Source organism: Copidosoma floridanum, unplaced genomic scaffold (assembly GCF_036245765.1).
Source record: "Copidosoma floridanum isolate Cflo_tuat_1 unplaced genomic scaffold, Cflo_Japanese_pri ptg000007l, whole genome shotgun sequence".
Lineage (NCBI taxonomy): Eukaryota > Metazoa > Arthropoda > Insecta > Hymenoptera > Encyrtidae > Copidosoma > Copidosoma floridanum.
Genome location: NW_028321884.1, coordinates 4,387,025 through 4,411,731, shown reverse-complemented (window position 1 = coordinate 4,411,731; position 24,707 = coordinate 4,387,025). Strand labels below are relative to the sequence as shown.

At 41.7% G+C, this 24,707-nt stretch overlaps 1 protein-coding gene across 1 annotated transcript in view; it reads left to right on the top strand.

The window, feature by feature from the left end:
- The window catches only part of kibra (WW and C2 domain containing protein kibra), a 77,428-nt gene that overhangs the window by 14,027 nt on the left and 38,694 nt on the right, over nt 1-24,707 (top strand). Inside the window, exons 3-4 of the mRNA XM_014352264.2 lie at nt 18,017-18,126; nt 18,415-18,509. Of these exons, the coding sequence (XP_014207750.2) occupies nt 18,017-18,126; nt 18,415-18,509 (205 nt within the window). The remainder of the gene's footprint in view (nt 1-18,016; nt 18,127-18,414; nt 18,510-24,707) is intronic.

The window sequence follows — 24,707 nt, the reverse complement described above, 5'->3', positions numbered from 1 at the left end:
GGTTTGTATAGCTTTCGGGGTATTTTTCGGCAAAACTAAGGCGCGCACCTTTTTTCGGTGCCATTAGGACACTAGTGCCATTTTCGGTTCTTCCTCATTTCGGTTCACAGTTGTGTACTTTTCTTTCTCCCTCTCTTCGGATACGGCCGTGGATTCTTACAGGCGCGTATCTTGTCTTTTTCTTTTTTTTGTCAGTTTCATCAGTTATGCGCGCGTTTTATCGGCTATGGCTATGAATATTTATAAACGCCGTGGCTGCTGTGGTGGTGTAGGTATTTTTTTTTTCCAGGATTGAGGGGAAAAAAAGGAATTTCGTACCGGAGGATGACGATGACGAAACGCTCGATCGTATCGTTAGAGAAACAAACCGTTTCGTACAATATACGCTTGCGTTATTCGTGGATTCGGATCTTCTGCTATACTTTTTTTTTCGCAATCGCGTGAGCCAAGGGGGCAAATGTTACATTTGCTTGTGTGTGAGTGTGTATAATTTACATGCGCGCGTAACCCGCGCTTTCGCAGAAGGAGAGGAGGAACGGAACAATAAACTCACGGACGCGCTTTTGTGTGCCTCCTCGTTTCGACACGTTTGGCTAAATAATGAGAGACGGAAAACGTGTCTCTCTCTCTCTCTCTCTCCTTCTCTCTTTTGCACCAGCTTGTGTGTATACCTATACGTGTGCGAATCTGCGAAGCATCGCTCTTGTTCCTCCTCCTCCTTTTCTTCCCCGCTGCGAGAGTCGAGGGAAAACACACGCATTCCCCGAATTTCCGGCGTATTTAATCTTTTTTGTTTGCCCCTCCGTTGCGTTATTTTTACCCGCATCCTTGGTATCGGTCGAATTTATTGAATTGTCATCGGTAAAACATCATTTTTGCGACCGAGTGAAAAAAAAAAAATCCCACGGCTCGGAGCGTATTTTCAGTATATAGGTATGTGTATATGCATGTATATTATAGGGAGACACCAAAGACCGTAAAGAGAAAAGAGAGGAACAATCGAGCGGGAGAGAAGCAAGTGGCGGCAGCAGGTCCTTCTCTTCCCCAACATCTGCTCGCCATCTGGGCTCTGAGGGGAAAAAAATGTTTCGCATTCCAAAGTACTACTGGCTCGAGAAAAAAAGGCACCAGCCGGAGACCAGTTTTTTTTTTTTTTTTTTATCTGTTCTCTCGAGTCGCACTCTCGTTTTGGCTACAACCCTCTATTATCCCTCTCGCGAAAAATGATCGTCTCGTCTGGACTGCGATGTGTACGGAAAACACTGTGTATTCTACGACCAGGGGCCATGTACTGCATCGGCAACTCATGGAGGGAGTGTAAAAATAGCATCAAAGCTTGTGATTACAAAAATATTTTTTCTCCGTAGTGAGAAATGCAACGCGCTCCCACGCGTAAGGACGCCAATTTTTTTGTTTCCCATATCTCGTGGAATTTCTCTGTACAAACACATAAGATTTGGAAAACAGCTTCTTGTCGCGGCACTCGTGTGTATGCTCGTGTGTATGTGTATGGAATGGCAGTGCCCACAATCGTATAGGTACAGCGCCTCTTGTTCCATTGTGTTAATTGCACGTGATGGGCCATTGTTTTGAAAAATTGCGAAAGACCAAGTACCTATGGTGTGGATCATTACGTGTAACGAAGGCAAATTCCTATAAAATACACACAATCACCCGTGTTTAATGAACGCGAAAACGAAACATCACCTTTTATCGGCAAGGAGCAGGTGGTGTCTCGTTTGGTTATAATTGCGTTCCAACATTTCTTCTTGATTACGTGCCCGGTATTAATCGGTAACGATGCTTTTTGTTAAAGCGGCTAATAAAGCTCCAAAACGAAAACAAAATATATATATATATATATATATTCAGTTTTACGCTCACGGGCGCAATGTAAACCACACCGCGTACAGTTTCATAACTCGGGAATGTGTCATGCTTGGGAGAAAAAAAAGAAATCCTCCCGGTTGTCGCGAGCTATGGAATTTCGTAAGTCAAGAACGAAGAGGATGAAAAAAAAATGATACTCGGGTTTTTGTAATATTTATTTGCACTAAAATTTAGAAAAAGCACTTGAAGGTGCGGAGCAATTGTAATTAATTCCTCTTGAAATAATATTTTAAGCCAACCACTAGCCCAGGCTGTACACAAATGTAAAAGTTACAAATTATTGTGTAATACATTGCACGTTCGATCAGCAGACAATCACTGAATGGAGAGTTCATCGTTACTATATTCCTGCGACAACTTTTACGTGCACAAGAGCTTCGTGCCCCGGAATTTCGAAGCACACGTGCGAATTATTATATTAAGTACACTTGCAGCTGCGACTCGTCGTCGTCATTTTTACTACGTGCGCAAACTACGTACACGTGTATATTCATATATGTATACTTCGTGACTTTGGTCAATGCTGCTGCGACCGATGACGAGGAGACGAGGACTTTTGTGAATGAATTTCTTCGACTGGTCGTGCACACGCGCTTATGAACGCTCGAATGCATCGTTTTATCACGTTTTGTTGCGAAAAAAATAAACACTTTGTCCAGGTGTTAATTGCATAAAAGAAGAAGAAATGTGTATACATTGACGTTGGTACAATTTTATATCAATGAATGACGACGAAAGAAGTTCACACCTTTTTTTTTTTTTTTTTACGTAACTTTGGAAAACTTTTTTTTGGAGTGTAAATGTTTCAGGTTACAAAAAAAAAAAGCTAAGCCACCCACGAGTACGGATATACGATAGGAACGGCTCGTGGCACAAAACGTATATCCACTCTTTATCTACACAGGCACTTCTGTCGTTTAACTTCGCTATTTCAAAATCTAAAATTCCTCCGAAGATAAAACACAACTATCGCTGCTTTCGATCGTTAATCGGTATTACAAAGCAACATTGTGATTAATTGGTAAAATATGTCTTATACGCCTTATCGAAAACTTGTAATATTTTAGCCTTTTTTCTTTCTTTTCTTTTCTTTCACAAGGAATTTAAAGATTTTAAGCTGTAAACAAAAACTAGTGATATGTATACAAATAACGAGTATTGCGTGCGCGTGTATACAAAGTATATAGATTAAAAAAAAAAAAAAAAAAAAAAAAATAATAATAATAATAATAATAGCAGCTATACACGTGTTTGTTCTTTACAACGACAATAAAGCGCACCCATTTCCCTATCGCGGCAGGAATAATTAGCGTCGCTCTAATCTCGACAACTATTTCACGGGGTCCTTCTACCGTCAACAACAACAATAATATATACCTCCGTGTTTCCGTGCTACGATATATATACACACACGGCGATGCTGGGTCCATTTTCCCTCTCCCTCGATCATCGGTACCTGTATGTATACGCGAATACTCTCACGTGTATGGAAGTGAGGTCGAGTCCCAGTCGTTTGGATCGCGTGCCCTTGGGGCTGCACGTAAGGCTACTCTTGCTGTGTATATATATATTATGTTATATATTATATATGGGCACCCACGCTCGGCACAAAAAATTCCTCTCTCCGTAGTTTGCGTCGACGACACGCGAGCTCGCGGTTCTCCTCCACGACATGGCTTTTTCAACCTTTTTTTTCTCGTGACTTTATTTGATTTTTTATTTATTGGCTGCTGTAAATATTTTTCCTTTCTTTTCACTGTCGTACAATATTGTACTGTGTCAATTATCGAGACTGAAATGTGTGTATTTGTTGGAGCTCAATTTTTATGTGTACTTGTATTTTGTGTACCTCTTGGTTGGAGTAGAGTGGAAAAACCGTACGAATTAAAATCGAAGGCTTTATTTTTTAAGGTACGAGTGAACCTCTCGTACTAAGCCAAAGTTTCGTTCAAAGGAATAATACTCGATGAAGCATAACTGGATTTTCAGCCGACCGAGCTGGCGATGGAAAATGTTCACCTATTCAAATTAGGAGAGTAAAATCTATGGAAATACCGGACTGTACCCGTACAGCTGTGACCATTAAACCGACTCTCGTTGGCACACGCTTTAATCGTCGTCGTCTTCCCACGTAATCCCGGCTTCTCGTGGGCGTCGTCAGAATGTGCCATATGCATAATTAAACTTTGAGACGTTCACCCGAATGAATATTGCGGCGAACGAGGTGACGGTAAGTGGAGCGGGGGCTCTTTCTTTTTCCCAAGTGCAGACGCCTGGCATGAATTTTTGAGTTAAAAAAAAAAAAAAAAAAAATTAATTTTACGGTGAAAATAATAATATCTTTTCGCTCGTTACTTTCTTGGTGAGAAGAAAAAAAAAAGAAATTGCAAATTCCACGTACCCATACTGTTATCCATTGTGTGCTCTCTCGTCGGAGAATACGTTTTTAATCGCCTCTGTAAAAGTATCCTTATTCCGGTAATACGGACATGAAAAAAAAAAAAAAAATTAATATTATCTTGAGCAGCGTTGTAGAGCCAAGTAGCGTAAAAGGACCTCCTCACAGTGGGTCAGTAGTTGCGGATTGGACGTGCTTGGCCGAGTACACCTAGGAGCTTTATGTACACACGTTTCGCTCACACGCGCGCTCGACTCCTCGCGTATACATTATATTATGCTTCGCGTGAGCACATTTGAGCTGGCGTATAGGCAATAAAAAGTACAATATAGTAATATAGTTTCTCGATTTACACGGACACAATTGTATGTATCAATTATACATGATGAACTACAGTAAAAAAGTGGGGCTACTCGTGGATTTCAGGTCGCTGAGCAATTTTATCCTTATACAATATATTCAACTAGCTAAATTTTTCTCCTTATATACAATTGAATTATTTGTCATTATTACACGCGATTAATAATCATCGGAAGCACCGGTGAATCTAATTGGCTCGTGCGTCATAATATACGTATGTAGCAACGTGGTGTTGGAGCGGCTTATTAACCAAACTCCGGGGAAGTATGTTGTAAAAGGCTTATTAATTAGTTTCCTCTACGCGATGCACCGGTTGAATGGATGATCGAGAACGCAGTGCATGTACGTCACACGTGTGTATCTTTATTCAATTCAAGGAAGCTCGAAACGAGATACTTTACGATGGAATTTTTCCTCTCGGCATATTGCATGCCTCGCTAACACGTTATTCTCAAGATGGGATTTTGTCTCCATCATTATGTGTATCGAATTTTCTAGAAATTGGCGTATAGCTCAAATGGATCCCCTTACCTGAAAGTATCGTCATCGCGTTGGACCTTGCGTTGTATCATCAAATGAGGGAGTTCGGATAAAAGTATTAATTAATAATGTATAACTTTGACTTGAGATTCTTACCGATATTAAAACGATCTTTTTTCCCTCTTGCGGACATCAAACATCCGTTTACTATCATCGAGCCGTGTACAAAATAATGTACCTGATGTATAATACCGTACACTCATTCGTGGTTTTTCTTCGAACCGCTCGGTCTTGCGAGGACACGGAACAACGAAATGATATTAAAGTCCGCACGAGTGTAATTTTGCCATGTACTGCAAACAATCATCACGCGATCCCAATTACAAGACCAGAGATGAAATTATTCCTCGTACTCGCACCGTAACTAATTGCAAGAAGACACGCCTGTGTAGGATCGTATGAGCGATCGCGAAATGGCAATGCAGTGCGGAATGATTGTCATCAGCGAAGGGATCGATGATGATCGGTAGGTGGTGGTGGTGGTCGCGATTTTCCGCGAAAAAGTAAAGCTCGTGGCCTGGAACGGAACAAAAAGCCTCGTCCCGCCGAGTATGTATGATTTTTTCTCTTCCCATTCCTCGCCGAGTACGTTGGAATACTCACCTTTTTTTATGTACATTCTCGCTTTTGTGGGGTGTAACACACTTACTTCTCCAAATAAATGCTCCTCCTCCTCCTGTTTCGCACCTTCAACGATTGATTATATTAAAAACACCAGACTCACATGGGATTGATCGAAAATCAAGCGAAAAAAAAAATATTGCTACACGGGTGATGTATTATCGAGCAGGAGACAAAATATTGCGACGAGAATCGGCCTCCAAATGAGGCTAGAATTGCTCCCAACATTGTTCCCCCGTAATTCAATTTTGAGGGAATTTCCAAGTGTGCGAAAGAACAGAGTCGGCGACTGTACGGTATACACGAGGGTAGGTATACATAAAAGAAGAGAGTGCAGGTGCCGGTGTGCCGAGGGAAAATACGGGGAAGAGGCGCACAATGCCAGTAGCAACAGCAGCAGCGGACTTGATTCATTAGACGGCAGTTCAAAGGCCTTTTCTCGCGCGCATACCGTAAAATACTTACCGTAAAAACACCAGCACCTACGCCGCATAAGAGCACACAGCGCATCCGTATATTATATACGTAGTACCTTGCGGGAGAAGAAAAACAGCGGTATGAGGGTCTCCTCTCGTTCACCTCTGTTTTTACAAATTGTTTCTTTTTTTTTTCCTCTGTATACCATGACGTAAAATGTGCTTTGAACTCGCGCAACCTACACATACATATATATACACCTATAGACCAAATGAAGAGGAATGTCACGCAATGCTCGGTAATACGTACACACGTCTACGTAAAAATGCCTTTTCTTCGGTTCCCGATGTATATATACACACTGCAGTAGACGCGAAAAAAAAAAAAAAAAAAAAAAAAAGTTACTGTTCACCAATAACGTCATCCGTGACGTAACGACGTGGCCTCTTTCTCTGTGATCATTCTCGGCTCGGCTACTATTTCTTTTTTATACTCTGCTCTCTCGGGTCCAGCGTTTACGTGGTGACAAATCACCGCTCCGCAAAGCACATCAAAAATGTTCATGCAGTTGTTACAGTATCTCAGGGCAAGGTGTCAATGTCTCGGTATGTATCCAGCCAACAATTATACAACACGTTTAATGCTGTATTGTCCGTCATGATCTAACGTAACTTTAATTTTTTGCCGATAATGATTACGAACTCGGTTGTTTTCCCCAATGACAGTACCGTTCGGACTAGAGCTCCGAAAGCATCATCACCGCAGGTATCATAAGTACCATCACCGACGTGTCATTGGCAAATAAAAAATCTATATTCTTATATATCCAAACGTATGAAGAACTTGTTTATAAAAAATAAATGTATAGAGAGCGCGGGACACATAGAAACAGAACCCAATCGCCGAGATAAAAAAAAAAAAAAAAAAAAAAAAAAAAAAAAAAAAGAAAACAAAACTATTTTGTACACGCGTGACTCAAGCGTCAACATGGAAGACTCATCTACAATTATTACACGGGCCGCGCTGTTGATCTTCCTTTATCGAAGATTCGAGTCGTCGACTCACAGTGTAACCAAACACACGGGGTTTCCCTCTCTCATTTGGCTCCCCTTATCACACTCAAGTACAAACACACGAGCTCTCTTTCTCCTTAACATAATCGTCGTTTATGATCGTGTGTGTACATTACACACGCACACAGTCTCTCAAACATTGTTTTCAAATACCTCGTGCCGATGCGATATCTTTGCCAAAGCCATATTATATACTGTACCTATATCGTTTGCCAAAGATATTTTTTTTTTCCGCCGAGTACAGAGATAAGGAAAAGGGACCAGCACACGAGTTGCGCGTGGACTACTTATTTACAGGACGAGCTCTGCATGTACACGTACACGCCAAAACTACCACCTGGACACGAGGAAACGCGAGGAGATTGATTTTGATTTGTTTAATAAACACACGCCAGAGATATGGAATAGAGTATGTACGCATAGAAGGGGTGACACGTGGACCGGTTGGGCTTACGAGCTTGCTCTTTGTATACGTATGTATAGGTATTAAACAACCTTTTTTTTTTTTTTTTTTTTTTTTGCGCAAAGGACACGCGGTCGACGCGCTCGACATATCTGCGATGTTTCCACGCTTGCTCGTGGTATACGAGGACGTTGCAACGTGAACGTGTAGGTATATATACATAGTCCCCGCAGGAATCAAAAGGTCGTTTCACGAAGGAGTGAGAGAGAGAAGAATTCCAGGGCCAACGTATCCTCTCTCTCTATATATCTGCATGCATTTACGAGTGCGGTGCCGGCCTTGGCACTTCTTTGCTTGCATACGTGCACGTAAATGTCCTTGTTGCGAGCGAGAGAAGATCACGGAGCTATAAGTGTATATATATATGCGCTTGTGTGTGGGTACAACGCCACCGAAGGCGATCGAAAGGCTATACGTAGCTTATAAATTTGTGTGATTAAAAGTCTGGTTGGTGCTGTAGGTAGATGATAGTGACAATGAGCTCATTGCAAGCCGAAGCTTCCACACGTTTCGATCGGTATACCTACATTTAGCAGTCGTCCATAGGAATTTTTTTACGGCTCGAGAGACGGTATTGGTTCACCCGATATTGAACGTGAAATTCAGCAGTAAGAGATTGATTATTGTACCGGGTTAGGCGCGAAAAACAACTTTTTGTCGTTCCCCGATGCTTCTCGTCGTTGGCTTTTTTCGCGCCAACGAGTTTATCGAGCATCTGGAAATCATTATCATTTTTTTCTCTCTCCTCTTCCAGCTCACGTGGCAGTCCACATTGACTGCAAAGCACATAGTGGCACCGCAAGGAAATTTGCGATCTTTTGCACGAGAGATGAAAAAAAAAAAAGATTCTCCCCAAACTCCGACGGGGCCCTCGTTTCATTTCGAGCGCACATATGCTGTCTTTACGATGAGAGAGATTTCACTCGCGCGCACCAGTAGTAATTACCCGTCGTCGAAGCGATCATATTTTCACCATCGTCGTTTATCGAGAGAAACGTGCACGACCATCTGCAAAAAGAAAACAAAAAAGTTATAGATTGCGCAAGTCCCGCTGCGTCACACGTGAGCCATCACTCTCGGGTACCTATCATCCACACATACATATATATATACCCAAAGCCGGCCGTGATTGCGCACGAGCTACAGCCAAATTCTCGGAAAGCCGCGCGCGCGTGTCCGAGGGCACGCTGCCAAGTGCCCGTATCGGAACTCACCCTCCCCCAGCTCACCGTGCCAAACGACCCCTTTTACCTTATACACTTTTATCTTAACGTGTTGATTTTAGGGACGGAAGCATATATATATATATATATATATATATATATACATCGGGTCCACGTAGATCGGAGACGAATGATGATTGTTCCGAGTACACGTGTGGTGTTTTTCCTCTCGCGACGAGATGATTTCTCGTTCCCTGAAAATCGGCTCGGATTTCGCAACCGGCCGGAGAGACAGGCGCATATCTTCTTTCTCACGCTCGTGCGCGCGGAGAGTTGTAATCACATTTACTTTGCCCGATGATTTATCGACCCTCGTTGATTTTGTTTTGTAATTGTACATTAACTTTGCGGGGCCGTGCGCGCGAACAAAAAATACAAAAAAAAAAAAAAAACAACAAAATTGTAATTTTTACAACCACCTGCGAGAGCGGATTTCGTTCTCACGCTGTGAAACTCGATAGCCTGTACCTGTGTGCGTAGGTATGCATGCCCGTGCATCGTCATCCCGGTGATCAATTAAATTCATATGTTTAGCAAAAAAAGAAAGAAAAAAAAAAACTCATTCTCGATTCACGCCTTCCTTTACGCATCACCGCGATGGAGACTGGAGGGGAAAAAAAAGTAAACGACGCGACGAGAGTCTCGGAATGTGCGCCAGAAGGATCATTGAATATCTCCGATGCTCGTTGTGCAACCGAGCCAGTGCGTGCTTGTGTGTACGAGCGCGCGCCTTGACGTAATATTTTCGCGACGGCGACGAAAGGCTGGTGCACCTTGTGCAATCGGCCGATCTTCCTTGGAACGCGTGAGACTGGACTCGAGAAAAAAAAAAGGAAAAAAAAAAAAAAAACGAGCGCCGCAGAGAAATCCACGTTCTTGTAAATGTGTTAAACGATACTCGCGTCAAGTGTTTGGAAAAATTGTTAATATTTTCTATGACGGTAAGGTGATAAGACAGGTATAATTTGTTGGAGTAATGTGTCGATGAAGGAAAAAAAAAACTTTTTTTGAAGAAGCGTAGGTGCGCGCTCGTTACCAATTAATCGTAACATCGTGTGTGATACGGGAATTGCAATATATTTAACGCGCTGTGCTCCGGAAAGTTGAAGATAATTGATGGACAGAAACACGTCGAGTCATTATTACCATTTATTATTTCCTCCGCCGCAGCGATATTACAATACAAGGAAGGGGGAGAGAGAAAAGTGCCGCGCAAAAACGGAAACGGCCGATTTGCGAGAGAGCAAAGGTACTTTATGTACTTGCGAGAGACACCATGTTACATTGTGCCCCGTGTATATTGGCTTGGGAGCGCAAAACGGGACGACGGCGACGAGAAAGAGAGCGCGTATGGCGCGTGGCGTGACCTGACGTCAGCCCGAGCAAACGCGAGAAAGATTATTATTTTAAGCTAGAGATGAGAGAGGAAACCTCGGAGGAAACAAGAGGAGAGCCGACTCGAGTTTTCGCGTGCTAGCTTTTGTCAAATATACGATGACGCACGCTAAAGGAATTCTTTCTTCTTTTTTTTTTTTCTTGCTCCCGGGCGCAAACGAGTTGGCGGGGCAGGAGAGGGACTTTATTTTTTTCTCCTTCATTAAGTACTAGATCCAAGAGTGATCGCAGGAGATAAAAGTTGCATATATACGAGCTCGTCGATCTGCGCTCCATTAGGGGCTTGAGTCATGCGGAGGTGGTGAAGCATCAATTTCAAACATCAACTACGATCCTTTGTTGAACAAAATTTTTTTTTCGAAAAAATAATACACACGCACCAAAAAAAAAAAAAAAAACAAAACAAAAAAAAAACGAACACCCAGGAAATCATAAATATTAAAATTCAGATCGGATGTCATCACGGCTCGTGGACAATCGACAGTATATTATTCTCAGTCCCTCTCTCGAGCGCATTATTTCTTTGATGTCGAACTATTGAAATAAAAGAAGAGAGAGAGATAAAAAAAAGCACAACAAACGAACATTACCATCATCATCGTATAGTCGTCATCATCAAAGAACAATAAAACAAAACAAAATGACGTACCCAAGTGTCGTTCTTTTGTCACGCTTCAACAGAAACGGCGGCAGCAGCCAACTAAACAGAGGCGGGTTATTATATATATACGCTCGCGACCTTGGCATACCGCGGCGCTCCATCATCCTCTGCTGCACCACACACACACACACACACAAAGGCTCGTTTGATTTGTCGCCGCCATCAGCAGCCTTCTACATTTCACGAAAACTCCTGGCTGTGCCCATTACTCCCCCGCATATCGTATTATCCCTCACCTTTCGGCAGCTTTGGAGTTTTTTTTCCTTTTTTTTCACATTCCGCTCGATTTTTTTGTGGCCCGACTGCAGCGATCGCCGTCGATCAACACGTTAACGCACCAAATTAATTTTGCACTTGCGAAAAATTTGACAGCTCTCCCCCTCTTGCGTATACCTATACCTCGTGCACAGCGCTCCGATAAATTATCGAGAGAGTTTGTGTTCCATGTAGAATGAGGGGGGGGGGGGTGAGAGGACACGGGCGAAAACGCAAGTGGGTCACGGCTGTGCTTCGTACACCAAGCCGAGATTAAACGAAAGCTTATGCCTTTACGCGTACGAATTTACGGTCGATTGAAATTTCTTACGCGCGTCTCTTTCGGATTTTAATAATCCGTGCACCAACGAGCTCTACGTATAGGTTGATCGCAATTGATCCCGCGTCACAGGGCGCCTCGTTGTTCTCGCGAGTAGGTGCTCCCCCGTTTATTCGTGCTATGTACAATTTTGACAAAAAACAATTAAGAAACGCGTGTGTATACTCCCATCTGGACTAGTGCATTGCTACAGGTGCATCGGGGTAACTGTGCTCTCAGTCCAGAGGCCAAGGGCGGCTTCTTGTTGTAACGTGTAGAAAGGCCCAAGCCAGAGATGACCGTGAACATGTACGCCACCTTTCCTTCTCGATGACAATGACATCCTTCGGGGCGATTGTGGCGTTTAAAAAAATTTAATCACAGCTCTAGGGTTTTTTTCCTCTCCCAAAAGAAATCATTCAGTCAGTTAATATAAAATTGCTTAAACGTTTTTCCAATGACTTGCACAGGTGAGAGCTCGTTTGATCACCGATTGCGTTTGCGATATTAATAAACCTATGGGGCAGTAACTTGAAATTAAAATAATTAATTAAATATCACCCGAGTGTAAAAAAAACGAGTAAAAAAAGGAGTAGCACGCGCTTTGCCTTCCAGTTGCAGGTATAATATAATATATACTCAATTCAGGCGTACCACTGAATCTGCATCGCGTTTTACGTAATTTGAAAAAAAAAAAAAAAAAACTGGTTCGTAAATAATTTGCGGGTTTTAAAGGAGAAAAGCAAAAATCGGGAGAGAAAACCCCGTAAGGCAAATACATTTTACCGATAATTTTTGTTTTTTCCTCTCTTTGCTCTGCATACGCGTGCAAAATGAAGTGAGCGATTACGCTTCCGACGGGCGTTTTATCTGATGTATACAGTATATATGCATTGGTAGATGTGTATCGGGCAGGTCTCAAATCGCGTCTTACGTTTGCATTACTCGCAGCCTGAGGTGTGCGTATGATGCAAATTAAAATATCTTGGACCAGAAAAAGCGTAACCCAGTAATTTGCACCCCACCCCCCCTCCTTGGGGTATTACCGGGTAATTTGTTTTTCCCCCGTAATGGCTGTATGGCAAACTTGCTTTTTAATCGAGGCTTTGGAAGGAGAGAGACTGTCTGTACGTAACTTTGCGACATGCGATTGAAACATTACTCGGTTCGTGTTGTAAAATATTTTGAGCCTCTTAAGAAAAGCCCCTTGTAGCTGAACACAGAGTATACGATTAATCCAACAATCGAAATTATAACGAAATAAAAGCTCAAAAATTAGTAATAATAAAAAGAAAAAAAAAAAAAAAATTATGTCACTGTAACAACGCGCAACAATGAATTTAGCAATGGACGCCAGAGATTACTCGCGAAAACAAGGCAAGAGATAAAATTCTCGAGCTCGGAATGTGTGCGGCGCCGAGAAAATCCATCCGCTCTCCCGTCGCAGCGATAACTTACGCCGCGAGCTTTCGCAACAACAATAACAACAACAGTCCCTACCACCATGTAGTACACACCAGGCTCTGGTAACAGACTTTAAGGAGCGCATAGCGTCAATATTATTTCCTCACCCACAAGCGCGCCGACCCACGCCTTACCTGGATTTTTTTTTTTTTTAATTGCCTACTTGTACCCTCCCCGCTTTTCCTTCTTATTGATCTTTCGCGCCAAATTATTCATGGCTTTGAAGTTATATGCGTTAATAGTTTTGCACATTGTGGTAAATAGTGATGCACATGTGACTATACAAATTTATTTAAAAAAAATGTTGGACAATACCTACACATTATATGTACCATGGATCATTATCTTAGAGCTTTGATTTTTTAGTCATTAAGTACGAATCGAAGTCGTTTTCTGTGGACTTTTTCTTAAACAGTGTCGCTGGAGCGCGACAGCGTCTCTCTACCATCCGACTCTTACGGAAGAATGATTACTGATTTGATATTTAGGTGGTTGTACTCATTTTAATTGCACATCCTATAGGGCTGTTGACGAAATTATATACGTTTTACTTTTGACATACATAGTACTCGAGAGACTCTTGATATGGATTAGATCCAAAAATTCCAGCTTGTCTAGTTTCCCTCTGGGTCTTTATAAAAGTCAATGAATGTACTTTTTTTTTTTTTAATTCTTGCTTAAATATCATGACTTTGATCGTCAAGGGTGTTGGACTAATATTGATAAAATAAGGGAGGAGAAAACTGTTCGGACGACGCGTTGAGTAAAACAAAAAAAAAAAAAAAAAATACCAAGAGTCAGTTCATGTATCAAGCTCAACATCAATTACCAATCGGTCCTTTAACGAATTTTTCTAATTCGCGTACAAGCAAGTTGAACTGTATTTTTGCTCTCCCGCTCTTTCCTCCCAAAGAAAAAAGGGGTGGGGGGAGCAATAGAAGAGAGCTTGATGGTTTTAATGGAGGATTGCCCGGCGATTGGAGAATCGAGGCCAAACTCCGACTATCGCTTTTAAACGGGCGTTCGTTTATTTAATTAACAGAGCTTCGCTACGCTCGACTTGGCTGCTGCTATATTGCGCTGCCTTCGAATTTACTTTTTTTTTTTTTTTTATCTTCAACACGTACCTTGACGAATATCCGTTGCTCTGGTAAAATAAGTCAGAGTTTTTTTGAAGAAGGAAACAAAAAAAACACCACCTCGACAAGCACAAGAGCAAGTAGAAAAAAAAAACCAGAGAAAAACTACATTCTACGGCGCGCCAAGGCCTGCCAAGCGCGTATACAATATCGAGCGAGTAGTTTTTGCCAGTTCCATGTTGCATTCCTACACGTGTATATAGATGAGACACGACGAGGACGACGAGTGTACAGGTATACCCTATAATTTGCGAAACTACCTCGAGAACAACTACACCGTAGATGACGATACTCTGATTGAAACAAAAAATCGGGCCTTTAATCGTAGGCGCTAGAAATTCTTTTCTAATCCCACCCCCAGCGCATCTTTGTTGTCCTGCTCCTTCTCTCTGTTAAATTCAATAAATACAACAATGGCTATAATATATACTTACATACATCGCGATACAGAGACGCTTCCATGAAATTCCACGCGTCTACGTGTTAAAATCGATGTAAATTTGACGATGATGTCGGTCAATAGAATTTATTTGAACAATTTTTTTTCCTGTACATGCACTCGACGACTCTTATATACCTTAAGCTCAAATTACTGCGAATACGTGTAGATTCGATCGAGGATTCGATTAAAGGAAAAAGAGTGAAAAATTTTTGCGCGCGCGTTTAACATGGCGACAATGGCACTGCACGGTACAGCATATCGCGAGTGCGCGTGCGTGTAGGTATACTTTTTTTGCTCTAGGTACATGTAGGTAGATATATACTTGCGTGTTAAGTATATACATACACTGGAGATTTCGATGCGTGTCGGAATGCCAAGACGAGAGAAGCTCCGCTCGATTTTCCTCGTCATCGTCCTCGTCGTCCCGAGAGAGCGCGCATACACATGGCTCGTATGATATATTGTACGCGCATACTGGACGATCATTAAAGTGTCCCCTCTCGCACGTATTATGTACGTGATGTAGGAATATCATACATGTATATATAGTTTTATATACCCAAGAAATCCGTGGGTGGTATTTCTACCGAGAAACGCACCAGGACTCATCTGGCAAACTTACAAAGTTCTAAGATGATTAATTGCTTTTTTCTTGCTTTCTCTGCTTTGGTTCAAGGAGAATTACTAGATTTTCCGCATATAGTAGGATTTGTAGTTTTCGAACTAAAGCTCCTGATAAATTAATACAATATTTTTAAAAATCACTCGAACAAAGATTTATTGTCAGCGTTATTTGTTGCATCACAGGATCATTAAGCAAAAATGTCTCTAGTACCAAAACTTTGTATTGTAATACCCATCTGGTTCTTTGAAACTATGGCTATATCCATATACTACTCAAAGATATAAATTCCTTATCGACTTATTTTCTCTTGTTAGTCAACTGGAAATTTTGAGTGAGTTTTGAAATTTTACGAGCTGTCGAATAATTAATTTCGACCTTTATCATTTGCAAGACCATGTGTATTTTTATTTCCTAGAACAAAGAAAGAAAAAAAAAAAGATTAAATAAAGTAGAAAAACGTTGTCGAATCCAATGACACGTTGCGGCTGGTCAATCATTAACTCATCAACTCGGTCGGCTAATGCGCGCATTATTTTCGTGTTGCGAGGAACCGAGGAATTCGCCTCGAGCGTGCGTCGTCATCTCTTTTTACGGGAACTCGTAACGCGTCTCCCTCTCCCCCTTTATACACACACACACATTCCACTTCTCTCTGCTTCTTAGGAAGCCTCACAAATTATTGTACGTCGCTCCGTGTGGCGACGAGGACGGCTCTCACGAGCTACCATACGTATCTTCGGTTTCTCTCTGTATATGTGGATAATTAAAATAAAAATTACTCGCGAAACTATACAAAGGTATAATAATTGGGGGTGTTTTTTTCCGGAAAGGGGACTAGAAAATTGGAAACCGCGCCAAATCGCTCGTGCAGGACTTCAATTTGTTGTTCATCGCTGCGTCTTGATTGCGGTGCTACTTTTTTTCGTTGTTTTTCTCTCTCTTGATCGCCAAAGCACTTACCGCCCAGTGAAATGAGATCGTTATGCACGCACAGAGTTGAGTACATACAATATGGAGTAACGTGTTCCAAAATCTGGATTTCGAGGTCGCGGGCACACATGCGCCCATTTGTGCTGCATCGACGTTTATTGCGACGTACGAATCGGTAACGGTTAATTCACAACGCAAACGATTTTTTTTTTTTTTTATACACTTCGAAATCCCCCCATAAACGCGTACCCAAATCCCCTTGGCCGTCTGATGCTTTCTTTAATTTTTTAATGACTCGAGAAACGAATAATTCCGTCCTGCAGCGGTTGTGAGTCTCTCGACGTGGAAATAATTCACGCAAGAGATAAAAAGGAAGCAAAAATGTAACACAACCGTATAGGGGAACTCCAGAAGGGACGGATTTATCGCATACCAGTTGGGGAAAAAAAAAAGAGTATGGGTCGTTATCTGCGCGACTCGGTTGGAATTTCCGGAGAAGTACATGTATATATACATGTATATAATACGAGCTCGTTTGCGTTTGAAGAAAGTGCGTTGACGTATACGCGAGGCCGATAGATTCAGGTTTCGGTCTCACGCGGCGGTGGTTTTCATTTGGCGCATCGCATTCTCTTCGAAATTAAGAGGGACCCTCATAGATTCTCTCGATGTAAAATTTGATGCGATTTAATTTGGTAGTGGTACAGGGTGTGGACAGCTTTTGATGATTTTTATTGAATAAATATACGTATGGTGTAATATCATTGAATATAATTCTGTTGAAACTACTCACTCGTAGTCAGGCGTTTAATTATTCGACGTTTTTTTGTATTATCATCTAAAATTCATTGAGACCATTAAAAAGCGCTTATCGACGTTTTATAACGTTATTATTTTTAAATATCACGAATGTGGAATTCAAAGTATGAATGACTCGGGGCAGCATGAGATAACCGAGGAATTTTATTTTCAGAAAAAAAAAAATTTATCGATTTGTTTGATTTCGGCAACATAATACATATAACTGATGAGTCTCTGTTAAACGCTAAAATCGATCCTGCCGGATATGTATATATTCGTAGTTATCTCGTAAAATGAAAACAGATCATCTTTAGCGTTAATTACCCGATTAAAAGTCTGATTTATCGAAAAACGCCTGTGCAATCGATGAATAACCAAATGCGAAACGCATCACAACTTTTTCTTCTTCTTCTTCTTCTTTTTTTTATAAAATAAGGAAAGAAAAAAAAAAGAAAAAATTTCATTTTCCCAAGGCAATTACGTATTTCAATAATCACGTATGTAAGTGGTTTAATCGAATGCTAAAATATGCAAATTCAGGCTTCTAATAATAAATGGACACGGTAACCCGATGATATATTCACCGAGCCAAGATATCACGCACTCACTTGCTCAATATAATATATACTCCATGAAAATTCATGAAAAATGTAACTCGCCTATCTACCTACCTACTACTTATACGTAACGACGAGTTATTGCTGCTGTTGAGGATATACATCCCAAAAGTTAATTATTACTCGAGGCTTCGACTTTCGAGCACGTGGAGTTGAAAGGATAATCCAGAAGGATTAAAATAAAAAAAAATAAAACCTACGTCCGAAACATGCATCGATCAATTAATAAAGTATATGACACTCAATCACCACCAGAAACATCCAATCGATCACAGCTCGTTTCCTCTCCTCTTACATTTAAAGTCGTGATGGTAGAAAGAATATAATAAAAGCCAAAGAAAATTGAAACATTAAATAATTTTTCTCTGTTGTTCTGCTTGCAGATTTACCAAGCCCCAGACGTTCGCGGACTGCATCGGCAACGAGCTTCCACTCGGTTGGGAGGAAGCCTACGACAAACACGTGGGCGCCTACTACATCAATCACGTTAACCGTGAGTATTTTTCATATTATGCATTATCACATACCACCCGAGACTGTCGATTCGCCTCTCCTTTTTTTCTCTTTTCATACCACAGTTGGTTCATATACCTACGGTTGTCTTGTTTTCATTTTCTTCACCTCGAGAGGTATATCATAAATATATATTCCATGCAAAGTAAATTCCCGTTTTGTCGATCAAACATTCACCCAATTAGAAGCGAGTAAGAGTAGAGAGAGAGAGAGAGAGAGAGAGAGAGAGAGAGAGAGAGAAAGGTAACGAAATGTTTTGTTTGCACAGAAACGACACAGCTTGAGGATCCTAGGCAAGAATGGCGTGCCATTCAGGAAGCCATGCTCCGCGAGTATCTGCAGACCGCACAGGACGCACTCGAGGTAAGTCCACTCTTTCATAGCATCGATCCCGTCGAGTATGTGTTTTTTTTTTTACATCTTTAACGAGCAACATCGGAGCGCTCTTTTGATCTCTCGAACGAAAATTTTCACTCTTGTGCTGCTCGCTACGATTGTGTTGGTCGGAAAAATATAAATACACCTCGATCGACCAGCTGATTGTCCGTTTTTGAAGGTTGGGCATGAAAATTCACGAAAAATAAAGTAAAAAAAAACGAGAGTTGGACCGAAACACCAATTATCGACTCGTCGTTGGAAGGTGCAGGTGCGACACGTCTTTTTTTTCCACAGCTAGCTCGAGACTCGCTGATCTTTTTAGCAAAAGGCCGCTGAAAAACAAAGATACAGGGAGGTAAAAGAGAGAGGCGGTAGAGGTAGAAAGGGAGGGCCCAAATATTTATGATGCGGCGGCGGTGGCGCGCCGCAAAGGGTTTCGAGGGAGCGAAGGAGAAGACTCCGAGATTACGCGCGATGCAATTTATCATCGGCAGCGCGTTGTAGAGCGATTGCCCGGGCGATTTTGTTGAGGGGTGAGCGAAATATGGGAGTCCGAAAGTCGGTAGCTGAGACACTTATCCGCGCGAAAATCGTCGAATTTTGGTTGTTTTTATTTACCACTGGGTTGTTGGTTGGCAGCGGTGATTAGCTATAGCTGGTTTTGATCCCTTGTGGGATTGATTTCGCAAACGTAGCCTTTGATTGATACCTCGATTGTAGGTACGAGTCATTACCAACGTATGGATGATAAAAATAATGGAAATCGTGGGAAAATATTAGCATACAAAGCAGGTACTCATATCAATCAAGGCTCACTTAGCGTTGGATTTTTTTAATAAACAAATAGTCCTTTTTATCACCCATTTGTATACGTAGCTCCTCTCACTTTATCTTTGAAGAAAAAATAGATATGAGTGAGAGCCGTTTGCCATTTTCGCCAATGCCACTTTTCAAGAATGAAGAAAGAAAGAAAAAAATGTTAGAATAATGGAGACATCAGATTATAAATGTTTATTTACAAATCAAAGCGTGGGCGATCCAACAGATACACAGCGTATTGGTTCAAGTAGCCTTCATTGTTCTATTGACAAAGAAAAGAAAAAAAACTTAAGTCATAGTCAGATTCTAATCTAAAAAAAACACAAACCTATGTATATATACACATACGTAACAATTTACAGGGTGCGCCCGTGCACAGCTCTGTCAAGCTCCAATTGTCCCGACTAATTACTTATCCGATCGACCAAACGATCAACGGAATTTTCACCTACCTTATAGGTAGGTACATCTGTATCCATTATACCGTTGATCGCAAAAATTAGGGCACAGAGGTGAAATAAACGTGCTTATCTGAAACTTTTCACATACGAATCAATCACTTTGGGCCACCATCTATCTATTCTAAAATTTCCCATCGCGAGTCGCAATTAAACGGCGATCAAACTGAAAACGATTTCATTGCGATCTATAGTGTATTATACGAAGCGTATACTATTATATCTTTCGCTTATACGTTGTATATCACACCGGCATCGGTACAATACACTCCTATGTGGGACCAAAATAAGGTTCTTGCGACTTCCCACGGAATCAAAGTACATAGATATACGATAGTGATAAATGCACGATAAAGTATAAAAACACGCACTCAATTAAATTATATTATTAATTTTCTGTGACACGATATACGTTTTCAATCATGAATGCTTTCATACGGACTTTTTTTCTCAAAAATCATACCGATGTTTGTATAAGGACTTATTGATCATGTTTTATTTCTAAATAATCCAACTCGTAAAAAAAAGAGGTTTTTCTTCGCGCGCTTATTATAAGTAGGTACACAATGTTATACGTTGAACGCCCTGCAGCTATTATAACGCGCCTTGAACTTGTATGCATATAATATATTATGTTTTATGCATGTGTACAGCAGTGCTGCACGAGAATTAGATGGATTTCACTTGCTCTCTCCTGGTGCGTTATGTATAGGTGTATAGACGTGCACCGATGAGATCTGGGCTGCAGGTTCTCGCACGGCTGTATAGCTACAGGCTCTTTTTTTTTGTATCAAACATGACTGTTTTCTCAATGTTTGCGTAAGGATCGTTCTGTACTCGTTTTGTCTTCAAAGGGGAGATTAATTGGAATCTGCATTTGAATGTAAATCGCGTACGCGCTGATGTGGAATAGAGTAGATATTCGTTTTTAATTGGAACGAGAAGCTCGTGACTCGTGGCTGCAGTGATGCAGAGCAATGGTGCTTTTTACGTGGGATCGATGGGAAGAATAAAAATACTATGGATAGTAGAAAAAAAGGAATTGTACAAACCGATATGTTTTTTTTTTGTTTTGTTTTAATGGTTACTAATGAGAATTGTTATTGCTTTTGCACGTATTTAGAGTATTTTCTTACTTGACAAAACTCGTTTGGTAATTAATTTAACATCAACTGTCCTTAGGGATGAAAAAGAAAAATAGCTGGGGCAAAGTATTTCCATCGCTTCGGTCTGTAAGCCGTATACCTCGGAAAGAATTTGAAGATTCCACCTTCTTGAATGATAAGTAGGTATACATGTGTTCGAAGGAAGTTCTGTAAATTCATTTTTGATGTCCACTTCCCGGCCGTACGCGGTGGGCGTCAACTCAAGTACAGTATACATATACCTATACACACGGTCACATGCAAGGAAAGGAGACAAAGAAAACGATCGTTCGTTCACTCCCGCGTGTATATTTATATACAAGCACTCACAGCAGAGCTCGAACCGAATACAGTTGGCGTAAATTAATGTTGGGCCATTTGATTTCACGGATGGGACCAGCGGTGTTCCACACCTTTATTTTTCCACGACCGGTAGCGCACAATGTGCGCGTTATTTTCCGTTTAATTGCGGAAGTGCCTCCACCCCGAATGTATATACCTACATCGTGCGCGTCATCGACGGTAAAAAAAAAAAAAAAAAGAGTAACCAACCCAGCCCTAAACCGTTAGGCTCGCGATCGGCTTATTTTTATCAAAACACCTTGCATTCCTTCCCCAAGAAAAATATATGTGCCGACGCGCGCTTACGCGAGCGGCACGTACACGTGTAACACACATACACATCGGAGCTACGCGAATAACTCGAGGTTTTCCGCAACCCGGTGCCTGCACTGCTGCTGCCTCGATTATGTAAATAAATACCTACTTTCGGCGGCTCGTTTGCGCAAAACGACGATCAACCGGCGCGATAACACGCGATCTCGTTTAACCCTCGGGGGGGAAAAATGCGCGCCGCGAAAATTTACGTCTTTGCTCGCGCGATCTGGTTAATACTTTTGCCCCCTTTTCGAAATATTTGCGCGAGGAATATATGCGTATATATACGGAACTCCGTTGCCGGCTCGAGGGAATTTCTTCTACAGCCAATCGGAAAGTTGTACACGTGAATATAAATATAATACAAGGAAAAAATTCATTTTTATTCGTTTTTTTTAAAAACAGTTGTCAATCTTTCGCGGATATCTAATATAAAATATCTCCACCTCTGTGCTTTGTTCATTTATTTATTTGCTTAATATGCTTTCGAAAGAAAAAAAAAAAAAAAGGAAGCCGAAGCCCAGGAAATTAATCATCCGCTCGAAAGTGCGGATGATAAATCAAGCAACGCGTATCTAGTCGGCTCGTGACAGCGCGAAACGACCAATATATGTTTCGAAGCAAAAAATAGAGAAAGAGAACGAAAAATTCATTCCAAAGCGCGCTCGGTATAATATATATATGCACACGTGTGTGCCTATAAGTATATACACACAAATCCACACGTGTATGGGCGAAAAGGAGGGAGGAGGAGGAGCGCTCGCTCGTTTCTATACAAATCGAAATAATTCATCTCGAGAAAACTCACTTGCCCAACTCCTCGTCCCTCTCCCCCTCCACGTCTGTCCGTAAATCAGCGCGGTTAAGTAGGTATACACATCCCGGGCATCGTGGCGTAAATCAATCGTCGCTCTTACACGCGGTTGCACCCATCGCGTATACCCACTTAAATGTGCATTGGATTTTACTCCGTTTTCGGATCCACATAGCTGCGGGGAACAAAAAATAAAATTTTGCTTTCCGATGCATTTACAAATATACGCACATTCGTGCGCAAAAACTTTAATCAGGTACTATATACAAAACCGCTTGATTTACCGCAGCAATTTCGCGAGCTCGTCGTTGTTAATCACACGGGCGGTAATTGAAACCCAACTGTCGCTGCATTTTTCGTGAAAATCTCGTACGCGCGCGGATACATATACGTATTACAAGCTTCGAAAACTCTGCTGCTCTGCCACGTGATTTATAATATACATGTACACACACGCAGCGATTATAATTTACAACTCGAGCTCGCACGTACGTCTATATAAATATATGGTATACTTTTTATTCGCATCCGCAGCAACACCTGTTGGAAAAAAAAAAAAAAAAAAAAAACAGCTTCGCACACAGCCATTTGGAAAACAATCACTCGCTAACAAGAGAAACAGAGAAATCGAAACCGATCGATTGCACTTCCTTTGCGCAAAAATACATCCACCGGACGACCGAACAGAAAAAAAGAGAGAGGGTGCGTGTCTCGTTGAACCTATGTGTATACACGTATATATACATATATATATTTTTTTTTTATTATTATCGCACGCAGTGCGCAACGAGGAGGAAGTCGAGGGAGGTATGTGTATACGGTCGCTTCTCTCCCGCGCGTGGGAAATCGCGTCCGACTTCCGGCCAATGTATATACGAGTGGATTTCGATCGAGCACTCATCTCCCCCTCCCCCCTCTTTTGATGGGGAGAGCTCCCCTCGTTGATATATACGGTATATACACAGAGGGGCTCGAAACGCATTCCGGTCACGCGTACGTATAGCGATCCGCAGCGGCGACGTAATACCGATCGCTCGGGGGGACACTGTAAATAGCGCACGAGTGCGCAAAATACACGTATGTATGGACGATGAATCGTTGGCTTTTTCAATGACTTTGGGGTAAACGGCAAAAGGTCCCCGATAGTTTACGAATGGCCCAGACTAAACACGCCACACTCGCGTTTGTAACGTGCAGGCTGTCGTGTTGGCGTTAAAAACATCCCACGGAAGAATGGAAATTCCACTTTTACATCGGTACATCGGCACCACCCCTCGCGTATGCTCGTCCCGTCGAGGGAGATCTCGGAGGGATACTTTTAATGGAAAGTAAATTTTCGAGGTGCCTGCATACGTATACGCGTAACATCAGCTCGGCGTATCGCAGATCGCAATCTCGCGTGCACGCGAGTGGCAAGTTCAATTACAAAATTAACGCGTTGGATTTTAATCGGCTGCGCGTATCGCGAGATGAGCAGCGGGAAATAAGATGGAGAGATACACCTATAAGGACGTAAACAAACCCCTCGTCGTCGGAGCACGTAAATGTGTATGTACACAGCCATCACTAATTGCACGTGATGCGTATTGAGGTGCAGGTATGTACGTACCTCCGTATAATATTTATATATATATACAAACACGTGTATGTATGCACAGCCACATAAATACGTGCACTCGCACGAGGAGGAAGAAGAAGCGCTGCTTCACTCGCGGCCGAGGGGGATATTGCATTCCGATGCAAATGGTCCCTCCTCCTCCTCCTCCTCTCGCTCCGTGCATGTATATGTATCTCTAACGCCATTTTTCTCTCGTCCCTTTTTATTCGCCTCTCCCTCTCTTACCTTTTTCTTCTTCTCCTCCTTCTATTTTTACCATATCTCTTTCGCCCCCTCCACCTCTTTCGCGCTTTGAGATTCTTTTTTAGGTGTGCTTCGGCGTAAATAAAAATGAGAAAGAAAAAAAAAAAAAAGAGGGAAGCACATTTGCATCGGAAAAGTAGATACATTGAAATTTCGTTTCTCTGGCTGTAGAGGTTTGGCGCTGAAAACTGGTTGAATGCCGCATTCAAGTCAATTTGCTCGGGACGACGATCTGGAGCTTCGTTGTTGTTGTTTTTTTTTTTTTTTATTCCCCTCACCGCGGTTTCAACGGTCTCGAGCAAAAATTTATTTTTTTTCCTCCCTGGCTCGCGTCCGAAACGAAAAAAAAAAAAAGGCCCTGAATTCCTCTCTGCTATTTTTAAGTCAATCGCGATGTGTGTGTGTGGATGTATATACCGGGAGAGTCAG